We start from the raw sequence: 24,290 nt of genomic DNA on the forward strand, positions 1-24,290 counted from the left end.
TTTTCATAGTAACATCATTAACCATCCTCAGAAATATATTCTAACACCAATTAGGAATGCCTTTATTAAGAATAATCATTTGAGTTTTATTTCAAATCTACTAAAATCCTAAGAAACTTGTCAATACCCATGAGGAAGGAAGTGTGTTTTGCAAACAGTTAGAACCCAGTGATGTGAGGCCTGCAGTGTGGTAGCTGGGGATAGTTCTGACTTAAAGAAGATGTAGCAGTCTGCATCATTTATCTCCTGAATTGAACGGCGTGAGGCCTGCTATCCTTAGCCCTTTAGGCATTAATTCTAAGAGGAAATAATTTAAATTTCAGCCATTTAAAATTTTGTTGACTTAGAAAGTTTGAGATAATTGAATATTCTAGGGTACCAGATATTAGGGGCCATGACACATCTTTTTATAGTTATCTTTTTTCCCCTCCCTTTCTTGTCTCTGTCTAGTTTCTTCTATTGTTATTTTTTAACTCGCAATTTCAAAATTAAATCATATAAAAAAATTTCAAACCTGTTGGTGAAGAATGCTACCAATGGAAAATTCCTGTCATGTGTTTCTACAAAAACATTCTGTACCAAAAGATTTGGGCAACAACTATGCTGTTAAAAAAAAAAAAATTAAAACAGAGGTTACATACATATTTAATGACTTGTTCTTTGAAGCATTAGAATACCATTCTGTTTCCAATACAGCTCACTTATTTTTGTTTCCTTTTTTGTTGACTAATATGCAAAATATCAGAGCTCATTACCATCCTGTTAATAGTTGCAACCCATTAGAAAAGCCTGTTCTGACATTCATATCTTGCTGGTAGAAATGCAAAATGGTATAAACCCCTATAGAAGATAATTTTTCCTTGGTGTGAAACTGAGTCTACTAATAAACATTTTGGAAAATATTAATCATTATTATAAATGTATTTATCCTTGATTCAGCAATCTCATATCTGAGAATGTATTCTACAGATAACATTTGCACATGTATCCATGTGTAAGATTATTTATTCAACATTGTTTTTAACAGTAAAAGTTTGGAAATCTAAATGCCTATCTAAAGAGACCTGGTTAAATATAAACTTCAGTATAGCCACATATTGGAATTCTATGCAGCTATAAACAAAAACAAACATACAAAAAGAATGAGGAGCTCTCACTGTGTACTGACATGGAAAGATCACCACAATGAATTGTTAATTTAAAAAACATGGTATAGGACAATGAATACGACATGCTATCTTCTACATAAGGGGGAGAAATAAGAACACATATTTATATTTAATTGTACTTGCATAAAGAAACATTACAATTAAAATGATTTTACTACAGAGGGTAGAGTGGAGCAGGGTGAATGCGGGCACAGTACTTTGCAAGGTATGTTTTTTTTAAGAAAACAGTTTAATACGAAGACTGTATATAACCTGAGTTTTATATCATAGCCAGACAAACCCTTTGGAAGGGGAACATATGTAAGCAATTGATTTTTCTGCTGAACATAACCATTATTTATCCTTGTTCCAAAGCTTCTAAACATGATGATACTATTTCCTTCTATTACCACCATTCTAATATTATCCTGTTGCCCACTAGCTACCATTTTCACACATTCTCCTATCATTAGGTTCTTAAAAGAATCAAATTCCCACAATATTCCTCAGACATGCCTGCCACCATTTACTTTCAATAACTTCCTGTCCATACATTTTAAACTTTAGGCTGATGAACTTTACTCATGGTGCCTACTTGGCAAGCTTAGAGCTACCCTGAAACAGAATTCTGTTTAACTGTATGTATGTATGTTTGTATTCTGTACGGCTTTTTATTTCATGTATTATCTATGTAGAAAAATTAAATTAAAAAGAGAAGAAAAGAGAGGAAGGAAGGAAAGGAAGGAAGGAAGGAAGGTAGGTATGTAGGTAAGTAGGTAGGGAGGGAGGAAGGAGGGGAAGGAGGGTGGAAGGAAGTAAGTTAAATGCAATACTCCGATAAACATTGGTTTTCTACACTAAGCTACTAAATCACTCAAAACTTACTAAGAGTAAGGAAAACATAAACACTTCCAAATGATTTTTTGAACTGTTAGAGGCATTTATGAATAAGATTTATTGTATAAGACTCAGAAGAGAAACTTATTCTATGTGTTCTATTACGATTTTTTGGAAATCTTGAAAACTTTTCAATAAACATAAGTTATTTTCTTATATACTATTTCTTATCATTTTCTTAAACTAATGTTTACTATGTGCTAGGTACTGTTGAAGCACTTTATATAATATATATATATATATATATAGATATATTGATTTAATCCTATGAGTCAGTTATTATTACTATCCCTGTATTATAGAGATGAGAAATAAGGCATAAGAGGGCAGGCAACATGCTCAAGGTCATACAAGTGGAAAACTGGTAGTCCGGCTTTAGAATCTGTTAATTGTATTTTCCTCATGATTTTGTTAAAAAGCAAAGAAAAAAAAAGTTGTTTAGAAATGTGAATTCAGCCCAGATACTCACATTAAGAAAACGGCCCACATTTCCTTCTTTTGTGGCATCCAATAAAAACACATTTCCTTTACTGAACTTCTTTAGAGAATCGGTTGAAGTATTCTTGGTTTCACTTGACAACTCTTTATCACAAAAGACCTGCTGGTATTGACATGCTGGAGATTTTTCCTCCTGGGGTTTTAGTATTTGAACCTCGAACTCCTTTATAATATTCTGATTATCCGATGTGGTTGCTTGGTTATATCTGTCCTCTGGTGGAGTTTCTTCTCTACATTTAGTTATATCTATCACATCTGATTCGATCAACAGACTGTCTTCAGAATCTTCAACTTGTGTTGAACTTGAGTCTACTAATAAACATTTTGGAAGGAACTGTCAGGAAATATACTTTGCTAAGCAATAGTGCTGAAATTAACAATACTAATTAAAAGCTGATTGCTTTAATTATCACTAATGTGTTAAGGTAGAGTGCTCCAATTTTACAAATGAAAACTTTGAGCCTCTAAGGGGTTAAGGGACTCATCTGACCCACAACAATGAGAGGTGGAGCAGCAAACCCAGAAATGTCTAGTTCCAAAGTCTCCCTTCTTCCTGCTATATAATAATGCCTTTTTATGAATCTACATGTTGCTTCCTATTACTGTATTTAATCTCTACTCCTCACAAACTGACTTTCCTCCCTTCAACTTTGGAATCTGAATTGAAGTATATTCTAAACAGCTGTAACAGTGGGTATTTAGGGAACACAGTAAGCCTTTAACACCCAATGAAAGGCCTGAGAAGATCCCATCAAAGTCACCCTCTATAATAACTGTATTACCATGGGCTTTGTACACATAAGTGTTTGGTGATTTTGCTAGAGGACCATTCAATAATTACACTTTTACAAAGATTAATACTTTAGAAGATGAACTGCGTAGTCGTTTTTCTTATCCAATAATGAAAAGGTTTTTGAGAATATTCAAATAAGTAAAATCATTTATTTTTAAAAAGCCACTGTGCCACTCAGTGGCAGAAAGAAATTATATTCCTCTAAAATTAATGCTCTTGATTTAATCATTACTGCTGTAGCTGCTGTTCCTACATGTACTCATACTTTAATCACGGATTACTTGTGAGCCATAACTGTACATAACTAATTTTTTTTAGTGTTTGCTATATACATTGCAGTGGCTAATGAAAATGACAAAGGAACTAAAAGCAATAGTATTCATGGTTCACATGCATTAAATGTTGAAGGAAATCAGAATGTTACCCTAAAATACGCCTCTTTGACAAAAGAACTATTTTGAGCTAAAGGTGCATATGCAGGAAAAGCTCTCTGCTTCTCCTTGTCTGCCTAAAAGTAAGACATAAATTTACAAAGGTATCCCTCCTCCTACCAAGAACAACAAAAGTTAATCACTAGAGACAACTTTAGACCTTTATCCTGGAGATTGAACCAGAGAAATTTACAAAACAAACTTTACTAATTAGCCTATATATACCATTGGTTTCCCATATATTTGTCATTCTTAGAGACTCAAGGTCCTTTTCTTTTGTTTTGTCACACTTTTAAAAATTTATTCTTAAGATTCTAGATAAGCCAGAGTTCTAAGGCACCTTTTTGAGTTACTCATCTCTGAGTCCCCTCTTATCCTCAGGGGATACAGGACCCCCGTGGGTAGTACCGAACCCTATAAATACTATGCTTTATCCTATATACATATATCTATGATGAAATTTAATTTATAAGTTAGGCACAGTAACATTAATAATAATAAAATAGAATGTAACAATATAACATAATAAGTTATGTGAGTGTCACCTCTCAAAAAATCTTATTGTCTATACTCACCCTTCTTGTGATGTGAGATGATACAAAGCCTGCGTGATGAGATGAAGTGAGGTAAATGGTGTGGGCGTTATGATGTACCGTTAGGCTACTTTAAGGGTGACTGGAACACAATCACTGCAATACCGCGACAGGCAATCTGATCAGCAGGATGGCAACTAAATGAGTAATACGTGGGTAGCATATATGGCGTGGATACCCTGGACAAAGGGATGATTCACATCCAGGGTGGTATGGTGTGCAACAGTGAGAGATTGCATTGCGCTATTCAGAATGGCGCACAATTTAAAACGTATGAATTGTTTATTTCTGGAATTTTCCATTTAATATCTCTGGGCTGTGGTTAATGGCAGGTAACTGAAACCATGGAAAGAAAAACAGTGGATAAGGAGAACTACTGTACTCCAATGTGTTCCATATACAACACTCATGGTAATGTTAATACATGGTAATAAACTTGTTTGTTTTTCTCTTGTCAATCTGCCTTTTGTCAGCCTAATTTAAAGGGCCCCAGACAGATAACCTAAGATGGGTAGAAGACAATTTTCCTCTCACATAATAGTGAGGTAATTATAATATATAAATGCCCTTTCTTGATATATCTTTTCTGTCAATAAGCTGCCTTGCCTCCCCTAATCTCCATCCTTTAGGACCAGGTAGGGAATTGGGAGCGCAGATACAAAGAAGCTCAAAGGGAGAAGAGATAATAGCTGATTATTTCTTCAAAAAAGGGTCATCTCTCAGTAATGTCTCCCCACTGAGTGACATATTGAAATGCAAAAGTACCAAATTCTAGGTTTGCCAAATTGTAATATTAATAATGGCATACTGGTAACAATGAAATACAAGAACTCAGGGTAGCAATATTTTTACTTTTTGCTGAGCATCCCCTGCAGCAGCATCAGCTGAAATAGTGCAGGAGAATGCTGTCTTTATTTTTAAAGAAGCCTCAAACAAAGAGAGAATGGTTGCTTTGGAAATGCTTTCAAAGCCATATATAACACTATGGACTATGTAGACTAACAGTTGTCCACCCCACTTTTTCCTGCCACATATCAGGTCACTGGTGGCATCTAGACAAGGGGTCAGTAAACTTCTGTTAGGAGCCAAATAGTAAATATTTTAGGCTTTTTTGAGCCATATGGTCTGTCATGACTATTCAGCTCTGCTGCTGTTGTGTGAAGGTAGTCAGAGATAATATGTAAATGAATGAGTGTGGCTATATTCCAATAAAACTTTATGAACACTGAAAGTATAATTTCATACAATTTTCAAGTGTCATGAAATATTATTCATCTCCTAATTTTTTTTTGTTATTTAAAAAGGTAAAAATCATCTTAGCTCATGGGCCATACATAAATAGTTGGTAGGCCGGATTTGGCCCACAAACCGTACATAGATTGCCAACCTCTGATTTAGACAAGCAGTAACTTTTGTAAGAAACGTAGCATGTTTGTTTTGGAGTCTGAGAAAATAAGCCACAGGTATCGAACAAGAGAGAGAAAAAAACAGAATAGGCAGACACAGAGTGAAATAAAGCCTACTTTTTGTTTTCTTGGCTTTAGAGTTCAGATGTACTTGGGTTGGTTTAAATCCATCATTATCTTCAGAAGTGACTGACTCTAAGGAAGCAAATCCCTTAAAAGAAGACAAGGAAGATATCTTTACTTTCTAGGTCAGGACAAATAATTTAATCTAGCAGTTAGGCCTCTTTTGTCAAGAGTCAATCTTCATAGGCTGTAGCTACTACATTAGCTTTAAATCTCAAAGCTGGTATCATGAGGAATCTTAGGCATGATGCAGCCCTTCTGGCTGTGCTCTACTTCTAGACATGACTTGTTAGTAAGCTACAACTCTAAGACTATGAAGACTGTCAAAAACACTATTTAGGCATTAAAATTCAAGTACATTTGTTTGTACCCCTTAATTCTGATACCAGACTATAAATTTGGCTTCAACTATCAGATGTACAAAGATACTCTTTGACTAGTTTCTACTTCAAAAAAAACGGCGGGGGAGGGGGGGATGTTAAAGGAATTTCCTATCTTTATGCATTGTAGACACTGCAGTTACTTTAAATGGTAACAACTTTGAAAAAGAGTTATCTCCTTAGCACAATGCATGGAACTCAACTAATTGCTCAGTAAATTCTGACCATTATTATTATTCAAGTACTTATATGATCAATATTTATTGACCCTTAAGTTGAAGTGTCAAGCATGATACTACTCAACGTTTCTGATTTTCACCTCATTTAATCCTCTTAACTGAGTATAGATACGATTATCTCCACTTAATAAAGAAATGGTAGATGCAGAGATGTCACCTGGCTAGTAAGCAGCAGGGCTGGAGGTCAAACTCAGGTCTATGTGACCCCATGGCCCAACCTTTTCATAGTTATGCGATATTGAGGAGGTTCCTATTGTAGGTTAGTAAGCAGAGGGCAAAATCCGCCCACCACCCAGGGCAGAGTTTTTATTTTTCGTCGATGAGCCCTAATGTGAACTATCATTATGTATGCCTCTGTTCTTCTCCTGCATCTTTCTCTGTGTCTAAGTTACAGTCTTTGACTAGTTATTCTTCTCAGTGCAGACTGAAAAGTGTACTATTGGAGGCGATCATAATGCTTTCTGGATGATCTTTCAGTAGGTCATTTCTTCTTTTTCTTACAATCGTATCTTATTAGCCTAAATTACTCCATCTTTTTTTGTTATTTTTCTTATTATTATCAACTCAAACACTTTAGCGTCCACAAATTTTCAGAACTAGATAGCTGTCTCAGTGGAACACACTGTCAGATCATGACCAACATTCTCCTTAAACATCTAAGTTGGGAACATGCCAACCACGATGGAAGATACTAAGTAAATAAACCATGATCCTTAATACTTCAACATTACATCCATTCCAAAACAGTAAAAGAAGTCCTACCCACTATTAACATAAACAATTTGAACTAAGTAAAATGAATATGAGATAATAGTGAATGTTCTTTTAAAGATAATAGGTAATGTTTTTTACCACCTTTTTCCCATTAGGTTGAATAATGGCTATCTTGGCTTTCGGACTTCTAATGACTGAATGATAATGAATTCTGGAAACATTGTTACTTTCCATTTTTCTGAAAAGGAAAAAAAAGTTATTCTTTTTATTAGACCTTGAAATATACATAATATCAATATTACAAAAATATCCATTAGAAATTAATCTAAATAACATCTATGCCTACCCCTTACCGGAAGAAGGAAATATAATCATATTTTAAAGTCAATCATATTTTAAAGTATGTTAAAAAAAATAAAATATTTGAAAAGCTTTGGAAATAGAATGGTGACAGAAAATAAAAAGAACTGCAAAGTACGACGTTCATAAAGAACTTGATTATGTCACAAAATTTTTAAAGGTAAGATTCCAGAAATGGAATACTGAGGAAATAAAGTATGTTGGCTAGATTTTAAAATCTAAGTGTCTTAGATTTCTCACAATGTTAAACTTGTAACTGTGTAGAAAGTTTACATATGAGATGTATAGGAGTTGAGGGGGAATAAGGAATAAAAGAGGGAAGAGAAAGAACCACTCTTGCTCAGTAATAACAGATCAATCTTGATCAGGTTCCTAAGAGCTATCTTACTTACGTAACAGTCTCTTTTGGATTATTATTGAACTTAGGTGGACATTCTTCAGTCTTAGCATTTCTAGGATGTGCTTCCAATTCTAATGAGATAACTTCAACCTCGCAATCTGCAACATCTATTTTCCTTTTTTTTGAAAACATATTTTCCATATTTTCTTCTTTTCTATTTTCACCAATAGCATCAGGTTTCTCAGTGTTAGATCTGCTTAGTAATCTTCCTAATAAAGTAAAAGGGTTTAATAAGACAAAAGATAACATAGTAACTGCTAAACAACAAAAGGGTGTCTATTCTGCTCCATTACTAAAGAATCCTGTGAGGACCTTATTTCTAGAATGAAGATAAACACATTAAGTCATCTTAGAACACTACTGCAAGAAAAAATAAAGGACCAGTAAGAGAGTTCATATCTTCCAGTACATTAAAAAATATAGGGTGTTTTAAAAAAGCACTCTTTTGTTTTGGTATAACTTAGAAGAGAGCTACAATGATACAAAATAAAAATATAGATCAGAAAGCATTCTAGAAAATTAAGAGATGAACTCTGGTCTTAAAATCGCAGTTTGTGTCTTAAATATCCTTTATCATTTAAAACCAATACTCTTTTTATAAAGTGACCTACTTAAATCTGTGGTGATATGTGCCTATTGTTCTCATATTAAGTCTTAGTGTAACATTAAAATCTTAGTCTAAAGTCTATGCATTTTTTTCCAAGGAACTCAAAATTATAATTACCAACTGGATCAGAGAGCTACCTTAGTTACCTTTTCTAGCAATGCAGATAAAGCCAATGATATTCTCTGGACACTATTTGGCATTTTAGAGGTAGCTTATTTTCATCACAGTTTTTGAGAAATATGAGAGATGAATGTCTAGGCAAGCTGTGTAGTATATGTGTCTGTGAGTGGTATGTGGTGGGGATCCTAGTGTGACTATTCTGAGTTCTGATTAATTCTTGCCCTCACTGAAGTGAATCTGGAAATTCAGATGAGGTTGCTCTGATCCCTGCTGCCTAGCTGCAGAGGCTCAGTCCAGCACATTTCCTCTAGACTGGATCCAGAGCTGTGTTTCCCCAGCCTTTCTCATTTCCTGGTGCACACGGAGAGAGGATTTTAACTCTGGGGTAAATGTTCAAGAATTTTGGAGAATGACAAGTCTGGACTGGGGGCTGTGGCCCCAAAGAATCAGTAACTGTACAACACAGTGGTTGAGAAGTTTTGCTTAGAATGTGAGAAACTCTGTAGAGTCTCTGAAATGGAGTGAGCTGCTGCCTAAAGTCATGGCCTGAATGATCACCACATGCAGGTTTTATTACAAAATTAACATTAAATTCTAATAGCTCAAAACATTAAACAAAGTAGTCTTTGATTGATAATTTTTACCTTAGCAAGTCAGTCATTTAGTTTTTCTATTTAAAAAGTTTTCTTATCTTACCCCAAAGCCATGGAGAAAAAAAAAAGTGCTTTACACAATAACTCAAGTTTTATCTTTGAGCTTACTTTAAGGACCATCTAGTATCTCCCTAAGGCATTTCATCCCTTCAGTACTCAATTCCCCAGTCACTTTCCTTCCTCTGATGCTCCTATATATTGTTGCTCTTGTCCTTGCTATAAGGTTTCAGTAGCCTGACTAGTAAAATGGAGATTGAGAAAGGTAGATCTTACTATACAGTAATTTGAAAATAAACCTTTGCTTTACCTGAATAAATGCAAACAAATGTCCCTCTGTCAATGTCATCTAGGCAGCGTACCCCCCATCCCTTCTTCTCAGTTCTGAACACCTGCAGCCTCACTTGAGGTCCATGCTGGACAACTCGGTTTTGACACATTCGTCGATTACACTTGCACAACAGGCTGCATTCATAAATACTGTCAATAAAATATGTGAGAGAAAATCAATCAGGCATCCTAAATTAAAACCAAAAGCAATTTATATTGCTACCTCACTAATAATTACTGAGGGAGGCAGACTAAATGTGAAGGAAGGCTCCAAGAGCTAGACTACCTGGGTTCCTATTACAGGTCTAAAATTTACTAGCTGTGTGATCCTGGATGAGTTATTTAACCTCTCTGTGCTTTAATTTTCCATTTTTAAAATGGGGACTATATACCTACCCTCATAGGGTTGTTTCATGAAGATTAAGTGAGCCAACATTAACGAGGTACTTGAGACAATATATGGCACATAGTAAATATCAGCTCTTTTAAAATGTCTAGGAATGTCTCAGAAGGAAATATCTGAGAAGGTAATGTCTAGGAAGAAAAATGTTTATTTTTTAATAATAACATCCTTGAAAGGTTAAAAATTCCCAATTCTTAGATAACCTTTGCACAGAGTATTTCTTAATGGAGAAATCGCTGCCCCAAGTAGGCTAACCCTAGAGGTATAGAGCCAGGCTCAAAGCAAATGAGTGTTCAAGTACACTCTGCACGATACATGTGTGCTCTCTGACTTCCATTTCTAAGAACAATATACAGGTTTGTTTTTTTCTAATTCCTTTAGATATTTGGTATGAAAAATTAAGATTTCACAACATCTGTAAGACTGTAGGCCACAATAATAAAGTACCCACTTTTAAAGACACAAAAACTCTACAACAAATCCTCAAGGTACCTTACCCAGTAGGTATGTGTCTTTGTAGTCTTTTATATGTATAGCCAATGGCTATTTTATCACTTGACAAGGGGCAAGCCTCAGCATTCCTTGCTGTCATTTGAAGACATGCACATTTTGTTCTAAAAGGAAGGCAATGAATGGAGAAGTCAGAATAAAAAAGCACCAAATTAAGAGACTGTCTTGATTAAAATGTAAATGATATAGTAATGGATGTGACTGTATTTATGATAGTCTGTCTCGTGGATGGTTGAACTTCTACCAGAAGTTCATAAATAATTATAAACTGCCCTGTTCCTCTATTTGCTCATGAAATAAATACTTAACTATAGGAGTTTTTTTTAACTTTTCAAAATACATTCCTTTCTTTTCTATTCAGCAAAAGGTTGTCTGTGGATATTCTCCTAGGTCCTAAACTTATGTATGTCAAACTTGAAAGGATGTATATAGTTTTGTAATGTCTTAAATTATCTTTCCTTCCAATGACATGAAAACAGGTTGCAGAGACTGATGCTGGGTATCTGGTTCCTACAATCTGTTATTCATAATGTTGCTAAACAGTAAATATGCAACCATAAAATTTCTTTCCCTCTATTTAAATGATTATCTACCATGACAGAAACTTATAACTTGATATGGAGTAAGGAATCTGAGTATCTCAGCTGTAAATCAGATATGTGACTACAGGTGAGCTGGTTAAAATCTCTGGATCTATCTTCTTTGTTCAGAAAGTGACTTTAAGATTTTTTCCTCTGTGATTCCCTTCTGCATTTTTTCTGCATATATATAATACATACATAAAAGTGGTGGCTACTGTCTGTAACAGAAAAAAAAAACAATAAAAAATCCATTAATTTAGATTCTATTCATAGGTATAAGAAATCTGAAGTTATTTTTTTGATAGCCTTTGTTTGCAAAATTTAAAGGTACAGAAAAATACAAGTAACAATATAACATTCATATTTTTACCACATAGAATTAGCTGTCATCATTTAGTCTTTTTTTCTATATATATAATTTAAAGTATATACACTGTTTATATAATCTTGTTTACAAAATAAAAAAAAATTAAACATTACAGATAAACCTAAACTCTCAAGAGGTTTGATGCTGCATCCTTTATACTTTTAAATATGTATATATCTACAAACAATATATTGTATATTGTTTTTAAAAATTTACTATAGTTATTATCCTACAACTTGCTTTTTTCATTCAATATTATGTTATTGAGACCCAATTTGTGTTCTATACAAATCTAGTTAATTCCTTTTAACTTTTCCATAGCATTTAGATATACAATTAGGTTGTTTAATTAAGTTGCTTGGTATACAATTAAGCTGCTTCTAGTTTTCAATATAACAAACAATGCTACAATCAACATCCTATTATGCACATGTGTAAGCACCTCCAGAGTAGTAGCTATCAAATATTTTTGACTATGACCATGGTAAGACATATATTTTCTTCACTATTGTATACAAGCATACATACTTATACATGTGTATGAGCATAAACTGAAAAAACAGTGGCATAAAACATTACCCTTATTGTGTGTGAAAATACTTGAGTATTTTTTTTTTACTACTTAATTTAAAAAATACTAGTTACAACCCTTAGATAGTTTTACATCCCACTAAACCTATAGCTTGGAAAACAACACTAAATATACTTAAAAGTGCTATTGTTGGGAAGTAAGTATGCACGTCTTCAATTGCTATATAACTGAACAGTCCACTCCCTCTCTCTAGTAAAGAACTCTAGTTTTACATTTATTTTCCTACAACATTTTAAGCTATTGTACCTCTTTTTTGTTCTATTATTTCTGATGAAAAGTGTGTTGTCAGTCTATTTTGTCCTATCTGATAGTGTTTGAGATTTACTCTTTAGATACTGTTTAAGTTGCATTGTGATATATTTCGATTTACATTTATCTTATTTTCCCTTCTTAGTACACAGTAGGCTTTTTTACTCTCACGACTCTTGTTTTAAATTCTGGAAAATTCTCAGCTATTATCTCTTTGGCGTTGCTCTTTTCTTCATTGCAGATGTTATGTTGCAGTTTATATTTTATCTTCCACATTTTTTAACGTGTAAGTTATTTTCCTTATATCTTTCTCTCTTTGCATTCTTAGAGATCTGTTTTGCCTTGCAATTCACTAATTCTTTCTCCAGCTACACTAATGCTAACATTTAGTCCATCTATTTAATTTATTTCAATGACCATATATTTTATTTCCCATATTTCCAAATGGTTCTCTTTCATATATATATACCTTTAATAAATAATCTCTTCTTTTTTATGGGTGCTAATATTTTACTTCTTTGGACATATCAAACATACCAATTGTAAAGTCTTTCAATCAGATTCTACATTTATCTCTGATTCTTCAGGTTCGAGTTCTCCCATTTGTTGGAACTTGAACTGCCTTCATGGTCCTCAACGCCTCTGTGTGCTGTAACTGTTTGAAATTATACCTTTGGTGGGGTTTACTTCTATGTGTTCCAAAATTACATATAATCAAATTATTTTAAAAATTCTCTTAAACTGATCACAGAGTAAACAATGACCAACAGTTTTTTTCTCCAGGACTGAAAGGGATTGGGCTTGGCCAGATATAGCTGGGTTATATTTAGAGGCAATGCTAAAAACAACAAAAAAATAAATAAACTTATTTTTAAACAGAATTAAATTTGGCACAGTGACAGGTTTCCTTCATGATAAGCCTAAAGGAACTGAGACAAAATGAGGTTTTATATATCTCATTTAACACTCCCAACTCAGAGGATGGTGAAAACTACTATCCATACTATTTAAATTATTTCTCTTTATCTCTCTTTTGCCTAGTACAAGAAGCTAAATTTGCATTAAATGTACATATAACACGACTCCATTCTATATGTCGTACCTATAAAAACATGTTTAGTACACATCTTTAAAATGAAATGATTTCAAAGTCCTGATATATTAAAACATGTTTCCATTTTCTTAATGGAATGCCAATGTTATGATCAAGAGAGTACTAATTATAAGCACCATTAACTTTCTAAAAAAGTTGTCAGGAAATGATTTGTAAAAGTAAAATACAACATATAACATAGTGGTTAAGAACATGGGTTTACACCCTGGCTCTTCAATTTGTTTGCCCTTATGACTGGCTTCTCAATTTCTTTATTTATAACAGAAAATAACATTACTTGTCTCATGGAGTTTTGTGAGAATTAAATAAGGAAATGTATGTAAAATAACTGTCAGTGTCTGGCACTGTTCCAATGGCATTAGCTGCAATTGTTGTTGTTACGATTATGGTACTAGCTTAAAGGAAATACTCATCCTTGGAAGAAATAATTTTTAAATTACTATAATAACTGGTAAAAAGTTTTCCTTCCCATCACTAGTGAGAGAGTGTATCTTTCCATTTTAGACTCCTGGTGAACAGTTTTAGACAGACAAATTGATACATAGCAGGACTTCTAGACAAGTACCCCTACATTCAAAACATTTTTTGAAATACCGTATTTTTCTACTCACATGTCTATGCAGCCCTCAGAACAGTCACATGAATCAGTAAACATGTTGGAAAAGCTGTTCAGATAGTATGCTCGTGGCCACATAGTCTTTCTGTACTTAAAGTATGGAAGCTTTCTATTGTCAATTTCATTACAGAAAGAAATGGGCACCGATTCCACTCCATTGCTAACATCCACATCAGAAACAATTTCTTCTTGCTTTGGGTAATTCCGAGTCAATTGAACATAGGTATTGAAAGAAAAGTTATCTGTAAATAAAAAGTTACACTCTGTCTCAAGCAGGTAACGAAAAACTTCCTCCATGTTTCGTAGACTCCTTCCACAAGGGGTTTTATAACTCACGTGGAGTGCTGAAGAATGAGAGTTTGTCTTCGCATGTCGTCTTTGGAAGTGGCATTTGATTGGTAGCTGCAGAGGGTTTTCTCCCTTGAAGGTTAGTGGCATTTTCATCAGACAGGCATCAGAGCAGTCATGACTTTGGTAAGGTAAGTTCAAAGATGATTCTTTTTCTCTAAAGTCTGCAGCTTTATTGTCCAGAAAAGGAATTTCTTTATTTTTTGTAGATCTGTTTAAAATTATTTATTTATTAGGATCTCAAATTTATAGTACAATTCCCCATTTTTCCCCCCTCTTTAATTCCCCTCCCCCCCACATCCACCCCTGACCTATGGATGTTGCCATTTCCCCTTAAGAACTGGATCTCTAAAGGCAGGGCATCTCCTCCAACACGCTCAAGGAGTGCACCCGGGGCCTGGCGCACCCAGGGTATGGTCCATGGCTCCACCTGGGGCGCAAACCCAGGACCTTCTGCGTGTAAAGCAGACGTGCTAACCACTACACTATGGAGCCACCCCCCAATTCCCCATTTTTAAAAACTACTGCACACTAAGGTGGTAATTAGTTCCTATTATTTTCTTCTTAGACAACATTAAAATAAGCCAGACAATGAAATAAATATTTACTAGGTTTGCACCACATAAAAGTATGCCAAGGATTTTTTTCCCCTCCAGACATCAAATATGTGTTTTTTTCCAGACCCATTTCTTCAGCTGGGTGTCTAATAATTCAGTTCAACTCTGATGCTATCTACCTAGAAGTTGGAAGTTAGGGCTGAAAGTTTTAAGCTTCTAATCAAGATTTTGTCTTTCTGGTGACCAGCTTCCATCCTGAAACTATCTAGGCACCCCTCGCTAAGAGTCACTTCATTAGCATACCAAAGATACTCTTCTCACTCAGGAGATTCCAAAGGTTTTAGAAGCTATGCGCTAGTCACTGCAGAGAGACCAAGTATCTTTCTTATTATATTACAACCTAATTTCAGAATATTCCAAAAAGCAGTGACTATAGTTGTAACATTTTGCTACAGCACCTAGCAAATCTAGTATTTATTTAAAGCATGCATTCAATAAATAGGTGAGGAAGATTACGTCTTCAGGCATGCTTGATTCTAGCCTTTTGCCTGAAAAAACAAAACAGTAAAAGCTAGCTAAAAAATAATTCAAGAATTCTTTACACTGTGTTCACTTTCAACAACTGTACCAGATGAAGTTTTCCCATAATATGCAATCCACCTGGAATCAATATTCATATTGATACATATGAAAAATGGTAAACTAACAGTAGAAAAATGGGGGAGGTTATTGATTTTAAGAAAAAAAATCTGTGAAAAGAGTCCAAGTGTTTGGAACTCAGGTTTTAATCTCTTGCAAAGAACCTCAACTTTGTTTTACACAATACTTTCTATCTTTAGGTACCTTTATTTATTATAAAAGTAATATAAAAAGTTTCTAAATTTTAGAGATATTTTTGTACTCACTGTATAAAGCAGCACTGTCCAACAGAACTTTCTGCATTGATGAAAATGTCCTATATTTGTGCTGTCCACATGTGGCTACTGAAACCACAGAACTGAATTTTAAATTTTATTTAAATGAATTCAAATATAGTCATGTGTAGCTAGTGGCTACCATATTAAATGCACAGATATGAGATTCTTCATCCTTCTTCCAGCTGTATAGTAATCCTCTGCATAAATTCCACAATTTAACTAGTCTCCTATTGTTTCCAATCTTTTGCTATTATTTATAAAAATCATGATGTAACATAACTGTAGAAAACAATTTCATATATGTACAGATATCACTGCAGAATACATTCTCATCAGTGGAAGTTCTAGGTCACAGGGTAAATGGATTAATAATTTTGTTAATATTGCCAAATTGCTCTCCATGGGGTCAGCCCCTCCAGTAATTTATGAGAATGCCTGCTTTCACAGATCCCCCCAATAAAATGCCTGCCTGAGAAAGCTCAAGGCTGCCAGAACTTACTGTTACTCCAAGACAACACCTGAAGATAAACCCTTGACCTTCTTTTCTCAGAGCATTTACTAAAACGGGGTTACAATTGTGAATCATTCCCCAGTCCCTCTGAGATATATCTGTATCTCCTACGACTAGGCGTGTCTTTCTCAAGGATGTGAAAGCTATTCTTTTGAAAGGAAATCATCAGGAAGGATAGGGCCTGTCTTCCAGTCTCTGTGGGAGGACAGAATCCTAACTTTGATAATTGCCAGCTAGCTTCATGGGTATTCACACTCACCGACCCTTTGTAATTTTTCACTTGAGCCCCTGCTCTTCCTCCCTCCCTCATTCCCCTTTAAAATACCTGTCACTTCAGCACAAATTGGAATGGAGCTGAGCTCTTTCCCCTACTGTAAGTAGTTACTAAATAAAATGTTTTTACCACCCCTTGACCCATCCTAAAACACACTGGAGTGTTTTAAAGCAAATCCTAGACATTACCTCTTTTTACCTAAAATAATTTGGTATGCATTTCTAACAAATAAGGTGTTTAAAAAATATATAATCTCGATGGCCCATTTTCACATTTCCCTGATTGTCTTAAAAAGTGTTTGAATCAGAATTCAAACAAGTCCCACACATTGTATTTGATTCAGATGCTTTTATGTCTCTTTAACCTTATAACAGTGCCTCCCTCTTCATTTTATGACATTTGTTGAAGTTCAGTAAATTGTGTCATTTGTCCTGTAGCATTTCCATATTCTGGAAGTTGGCTGATGCCTTCCTTGTGTTGTCATTTAACTCACTCCTCTATTCCTTCTATTCTCAGTAAATCAGTAGTCTGTTCTAGAAGCTTGATTAGATTCAGGTTCAATTTTGGTGGTGGGGTAGATGTAATAATTCAAGGGTGGTGTTATGAATTTCCTATTGAGTCAAATAAGGTGACACACAATGTCTGATTGTTCACTTTTAGTGAGGCTAAGATTTATAAGTGGGTTAGGGTGTTTTCAGCTAAATCAACCCATCTGAAAGCTCCTCATGAATCTTTTTTGTAACAGTTTTTTCATTTATTCACGATCACTGTCTGAGCCAGTGCTACTTAAGGTATGGTGGTCAGTCCCCAATGGTTCGCTATCAATTCATGATAAGTACGAAAACTGAAAGTTGCAACAGTTTAGAAATTTTTATAGCAATTTAACATTGCCACAACATTTTATTACATTTCACAAGAGTACTGCTAGTCAATAAAATGGAAGTTTAAAACAAAACACCTGTTAGTCTGAGAGCACTGTCTAAGGCCACTGTTTCTTTGAGGTTGAAAGGCTGTAAAAATAACAATCTTATTCTATAATTCCTAGAATTTTTTGGATGGAATATTTTTATAAAAAAGAAAATTTCCTCATCAGCTCTTAGCTTATCCTGAAATACGGTTAGTATAGGAAAGGCAGAATAAATGCCTGATTCTATTTACTTACTAGTATTCAGAATGAGTTGTAACCTAGCAACTACTAAAGTGACTGATTTTTAAAATGTTATTATAAACCCATGGGTTTTTACATATTCAATGTGTTTAAATCAGTCACAGTGATTATTCCTTTTGATGTTCAAATTGCGCCATTTTTGTTCAGTGGGAGCTGTTTCAAGTTTGCTCCTGCATTTTCAAACACAATTGGTAGTCTTTGATAGCATCTTTGCTTCCTGTCACAAGATGTCCCAGGCTTGGGATCAGCCATTTCTTTAAAGGGACTATGGTTCCATTTAATGAGAAATGACATTTAGAGATCACAATCACGGTGCTAAGAAGTATACACATTTTAATCTATACAGAATGCCAAGCTGCCTTACTAAGTGGCTGGGCTGATTTACATTCTCATAAGTATATCTGAATGCAGATCTAATTGAATATTTTTAACATTTTAATCAATTTAATAGATGATATTTTATTAATTTTAGTAAGTTTGTTTTTCTCTAAATAAGAGGGAGTTTTAACTTAAACTCTTGTTTATTTTCTTTATTTTTCCTTTGGTAAAGTGTCTATTCATAGTCTTTGTCTATTTTCCTATTGGGAGTTCGTTCATTCTTCCATCAAAGATTTCTCGAGTGCCGGCTATGTGTGAAGTGCTATGGAAACAATGATGAGAGCTCCATGATCTCAAGGAGCTTACGTTCTAGGAAGAAAACTACATTGCAAAAATGTAGAAATAATGTTATGATATGAATAAAGCCATGATATATAATATCATGAAAAGACATCTAATCTTTACTTTTTTTTCTTTTAGAATTCTACATTAACTTTTCTGTAGCTTGGGAGTCTACTTCATCTGGAATTTTCATGTACCAGAAAGATCTAACTTAAATTTTCTAAATGATATCCAATTGTTCCTGGGTCATTTACTAAATAACAAGTCCTTCTTTGACCTTGGGACTTCTAATTTACTAATTAATCATACTGCATGTTCTTGTAAATATGTAAAAATGTTTTCTTTTTTCCTATGCTTATTCTCTCTTCATCTAACTGTTAATTCTATACCAATCCCTACATGTAGAAAAAGATTTCTTTACATAGTTTGAAGGAACATTTTGATATTTCTTAGGGCAAGTTCTATTTTTCCTTTTAAACATGTTGTTTTCTGACTTTTTATCTTGAGATTAAGTTTAATAATTGAGATTATATTAAATTTAATATAATTGAGATTATATTAAATTTATAATAGCTTGCCAAGTTAAAAAAATAAGATCCAAGTATCTAGATTTCATATGAAATTAAATCTATACATTTGTTTGGGAAGATTTATGTTTCATAATATGCAATTCTCTCATCTGGAAACACAGTAAGTTTATCCATCAACATCTTCAGTTTTAATTTTCTTCATGAAAAAATTACTTGTGGTTAACTCCATTTATTTTACTTTCTGGTACTGTGAGTGGGAGCTTTATTTCATATTTTCTAATGGTATAGACTTACATATTTTTATTTTATATGACTGTGTTACTAAACCCTCCTTTTAGCCTAATAATTTTACACTTGAATCATAAATTTTTTTTTTTTAGGTAGATAAGACTATCTACAAATAATTTTACTTTGTACATTTCAATAATATTTTGATATTCTATTGTACTGTCTAGAATTTCTAGAAAAATACTGAATAACAAGATGGCGGGCTAGGTAAGCAGGGTTTGCCTCCTTACACGACCACGTTAAAATTAAAACAAAATTATAAAACAAACAACTTGGAAAACTACTAGAAGTCTAGCTGATCATAACACATACATGTGAGGATATAAAGAAAAAGCCACTCAGTCCGGTAGGAGGAGCGGAGATGCAAAGTAGGCCGGTCCCGCATCTGCTCAGGTAAGCAGGTAAGCAGCGGGAGAGCATGGCTGCAGAGGCCTCGCTGAAAGATTGGGGGGCCCTACCCTACACAGGGGTTCCCCAGCCCAGGGCTCCAGTCCTGGAAAGAGTAGTTCCAACAAAATCTGACTGTAAAAACCAGGGACGGCTCTGGTCCGAAAACCCAGATCTCCCATTAAAGGGCCTACACATAGATTTTACTTGCTCAAAGACACTTACCCTGGGCTCCAATGGAAGGTCAGCAACTTGGGAAGAACAAGAGACATATGACTGACAAAAGACTGAGTTGTGTGGTTCCGGGACAAAGGCTAAAGGGAGTTACCACTGCCCCTTTGTTGGCTCCCCCTCCAAGGCAGTCTATAGGTGAGTGCTATCTTGTTTATGCTGAAACAGCACTGGCCGATAAGACTGTCTGCTCCACCCCATGTTTCCCTGGGGCTCGGCCCCATCCAACCAGCAGCCCATTGCCAGTCAGCAAACCCCATCCTGTGGCTTCCCTGGGCCACATATTTATTGGCAGGCGGCAGCCCTCAACTCATGTGGCCCACGTGTGGCCCACATATTTCAGTGGAGACTTTCGGTGATGAGCCACTGGTGCTAGCCCAAGCTACAATATCTTTTCAGCAGATCGCAGGGGTCTGAGGGCCTGAGGAAGACAGTGCCTGGCTTTGCTGTGATCTGAGACTTTTACAGGAAGATGCAGATTCAGCACTGGCATAAAACCTGACATTGCACTGGCCAGGTGAAATTTGTTTGCTTTACCCTGGTCCCTGCTCCACCCAACTTGGATACCATTTAAAGGCTCTTCCAGTTGCAGAGTCATATGGGGCAGCTAGCAGGCACCCCAGGTCTTGAGATGCATTGATCCTTTTGCTAAGCCACTCCAGACCAGGTACTGGGGGTAATCAACCTTTGTTCGCAACATGGTCTCTCCCACTTGCCTCCAAATCCAGCAAAGGAAGCAATCATCCACGGATCACTTTGTAGTTAACAGGTAGCCCCGAGCAATCAAAAGCAGCAGCTGAATTCGGCCTACACATAAGCCCCTCCCAAGAGGCCACAGAACCAACACACCTGAAAGCTGGTGTCAGAACACAACAGAGCACCACTTGACTAGCCCCAAAAGTGGCATAACCAAAGGGTGGTCTAAACAGGTATGCGAGACTGCTGGGGAGAATTTCACTCCTGGGGGAAAGACCCCACACAAGCTCGTACCCTGTGTGCAGGGCCAATCCCCACAGTCAGTCAGGCCAAGAGTCAATCCCATCCACTAATGTACTAACAGCAATCAAGGCTAAGCTACAACAGGAGAACACACAACCACACAAGGAACATGCCCAGAGACCCCGGCACAGGTGGTGAGGGAGACAGCAACACTGGGCCACACAGGACACCGACTACATAAGGCCACCTGGCCAAGGCTAGGAGATGTAACAAATCTTCCTAATACACAAAAACAAACATGGAGAGACAACTAAAATGAGAAAACAAACATGGCACAAATGAAACAGGAGAAAACTTCAGGAAAAAAACTAACCGAAATAGTGGCAAGCAACCTAACAGAGACAGAGTTCAAAACACTGGTTATAAGGATTTAATGAACTTAGGGAGAGAAAAGATGATCTGAGAGAACTTCAGCAGAGGACATAGAAACTATGAAAAACCAGCCAGTAATGAAGACTACCGAAATGAAGAATACATTAGAAAGAATCAACAGTAGATTAGATGAAGCAGGGGGCCCAATCAGTGAGTTGGAAGATAAGGCAGCAGAAAACACCTAATCAGAACAGCAAAAAAAAAATTTTTTTTAAATGAGAAAAGTTTAAGAGACCTCTGGGCTAACATCAAACGTACCAACATCCACAAAATAGGAATACCAGAAGGAGAAGAGAGTGAGCAAGAGATTAAGAACCTACCTGATGAAATAATGACAGAAAACCTCCCTAATCTGGTGAAGGAAAGACATACAAGTCCAGGAAATGCAAACAAGAGGAACCTGAACAGACCCACACCAATCATCATTAAAATGCCAAAAACTGGAGACAGAGAAGATCCTAAAACCAACAAGAGAATGGCAGCTAGTTACAAGGGTACTCCCATAAGAATGTCAGCTGACTTTTCAACAGAAACTTTGCAGGCCAGAGGAATTGGCATGAAATACACAAAGTGACGAAAAACAAGAACCTACAACCAAGACTATTCAACCCAGCCAGACTATCAATTAAAACTGGAGATGAGAAAAAGAGCTTCCCAGACAGGAAAGAGCTAACATCCATTTAAGATAAAAACTCTCAGCAAAGTGGGAACAATATAATAAAGGCCAAATGTGGCAAACCTACAGCTAACATCATACTCAATAGGGAAAGGCTAAAAGCATTTTCCTTAAGATCAGGAAGAAGACAAAGATGCCCACTTTCATAACTTCTATTAAACATAGTACTAGAAGTCCTAGCTACAGCAATAAGACAAGAAAGAAATAAAAGGCATCTGATTGGAAAGGAAAAAGTAAAACTGTCATTATTTGCAGATAACATAATACTATATAGAGAGAACCCTAAAATTCCACCAAAAAACTGTTAGAACTGACCAATGAATTCAGTAAAGCAGGATACAAGTCAGCTGCACTTGTACACAACAATGATGACCTATCAGAAAGAGAAATTTAAAAAAATATCATTTACAATTGCATCAAAAACAATAAAATATCGAGGAATTGAACTAACCAAGGAGGTAAAAGATCTGTTCTTGGAAAATTATAAGTCACTGAAAAAAGAAATTGAAGATACAAATAAATGGAAACATATACCATGCCAATGAGTAAGAAGAATCAACATCGTTAAAATGGCCATACTACCCAAAGCTATCTGAAGATTAAATGCAATCCCTATCAAAATACCAATGGCATTTTTCAGAGAACTAGAACAAATAATCTGAAAATGTATGTGAAACCATAAAGGATCCCAAATAGCCACGGCAATCTTGAAAAAGAAGAACAAAGTTGGAAGCATTACACTACCTGATACCAAACTATACTACGAGCTATAGTAATCAAAACAGCAATGGCACTGGCATGAAAACAGACACATATATCAATAGAACAGAATAGAGAGCACAGAAATAAATCCACACCTATCCACACTTAATATATGACTAAGAAGGCAGAGTATATAATGAGGTAAAGACAGTCTTTTCAACAAATGATGTTGGGAAAACTGGACAGATATATGCAAAAAAATTAAACTAGACCACCTTCTTACACCATCTACAAGAATAAACTCAAAATGGATTAGAGATTTATATGTAAGAACCTAAACCATAAAACTCCAAAAAGAAAATATAGACAGTAAACTCTCCGATATTGCTATTAGTAATTTTTTTTTTTTCTGATACATCTCCTCGAACAAGGGAAACGAAAGAAAGAACAAATGGGACTACATCAAACTAAAAAGTTTTGCAGAGCAAAAGAATCAACAAAACAAAAAGACAACCTACTGAATGGGAAAAGATATTTGCCTGCGATACATTTGACAAAGGGTTAATATTCAAAATTTATAAAGAACTCATCCAACAACAACAAAAGTCCAATTAAAAAATGAGCAGAAGGCCCTGAATAGGTATTTCTCCAAAGAGGACATAAAAATGGCCAATAGACACATGAATAGATACTCAAGGTCACTAATCTTCAGAGAAATGCAAATTAAAACCATAATGAGATGTCACCTCACACCTGTTAGACTGGCTATTATCAATAAATTAAAAAAACAACAGATGTTGGTGAGGATGGGGAGGAAAAAAAACCTCTACACCGCTGGTGGGGTTGCAAATTGGTTTAGCCACTATGGAAAAGAGTCTGGAGGTTCCTCAAAAAATTATAAATAGAACTACCTTTTGACCCAGCAATTGCACCTCTGGGTATTTATCCAAAGAAAACCAAAACACTAGTTCCTAAAGATCTTTGCACCTCTAAGTTAATGGCAGCACTATTCACAAGAGCCAAGATATGGAAGCAACCTAAGTGCTCATCAATAGATGATTGGATAAAGAAGTTATGGTACATATATACAATGGAATATCACTCAGCTATTAAAAAAATGAAATCTTACCATTTACAATGACATGGCTAGACCTAGATGGTATTATGCTGAGTGAAATAAGTCAGACAGAGAAAGATAAATACCATATGATTTCACTTATATGCAGAATCTAAGGAACAAAAGAAACAAACAAACCAAAACAGACACACAGATACAGAGAATTGGTGATTGCCAGAAGGGAGGGGACTTTGGGGGTGCTGGGTGAAAAAGGTGAAGGGATGAAGAGGTACAAATTAGTAGTTACAAAACAGTCATGGGGATTAAGAGTATAGCATAGGGCATATAGTCAATATTATTGTAATAGTTGTGTGTAGTGCCAGATGGGTGCTAGAGTCATCAGGGGGATCACTTCATGGATTGTATAAATGTCTAACTTTTTAAAATTTAAAATAAAAAATGATTAAAATTGAATAACAATTATGATAGCCG

At 35.3% G+C, this 24,290-nt stretch overlaps 1 protein-coding gene across 6 annotated transcripts in view; it reads right to left on the minus strand.

Annotated features, from left to right (window-relative positions):
- The window catches only part of LOC102891996 (histone-lysine N-methyltransferase SETDB2), a 96,718-nt gene that overhangs the window by 45,098 nt on the left and 27,330 nt on the right, over positions 1-24,290 (minus strand). For 4 of the 6 annotated variants that reach the window (XM_025044755.1, XM_025044756.1, XM_025044754.1 and 1 more), the window contains 8 exons: positions 14,117-14,680; positions 10,590-10,706; positions 9,670-9,839; positions 7,975-8,191; positions 7,364-7,460; positions 5,884-5,977; positions 2,515-2,855; positions 515-603 (listed from right to left, as the gene is read on the minus strand). In XM_025044755.1, the coding sequence (XP_024900523.1) occupies positions 515-603; positions 2,515-2,855; positions 5,884-5,977; positions 7,364-7,460; positions 7,975-8,191; positions 9,670-9,839; positions 10,590-10,706; positions 14,117-14,680 (1,689 nt within the window). The remainder of the gene's footprint in view (positions 1-514; positions 604-2,514; positions 2,856-5,883; positions 5,978-7,363; positions 7,461-7,974; positions 8,192-9,669; positions 9,840-10,589; positions 10,707-14,116; positions 14,681-24,290) is intronic. The other 2 variants (XM_025044757.1, XM_025044758.1) reach the window with 2 other exon arrangements.

Source organism: Pteropus alecto, unplaced genomic scaffold (assembly GCF_000325575.1).
Source record: "Pteropus alecto unplaced genomic scaffold, ASM32557v1 scaffold413, whole genome shotgun sequence".
Lineage (NCBI taxonomy): Eukaryota > Metazoa > Chordata > Mammalia > Chiroptera > Pteropodidae > Pteropus > Pteropus alecto.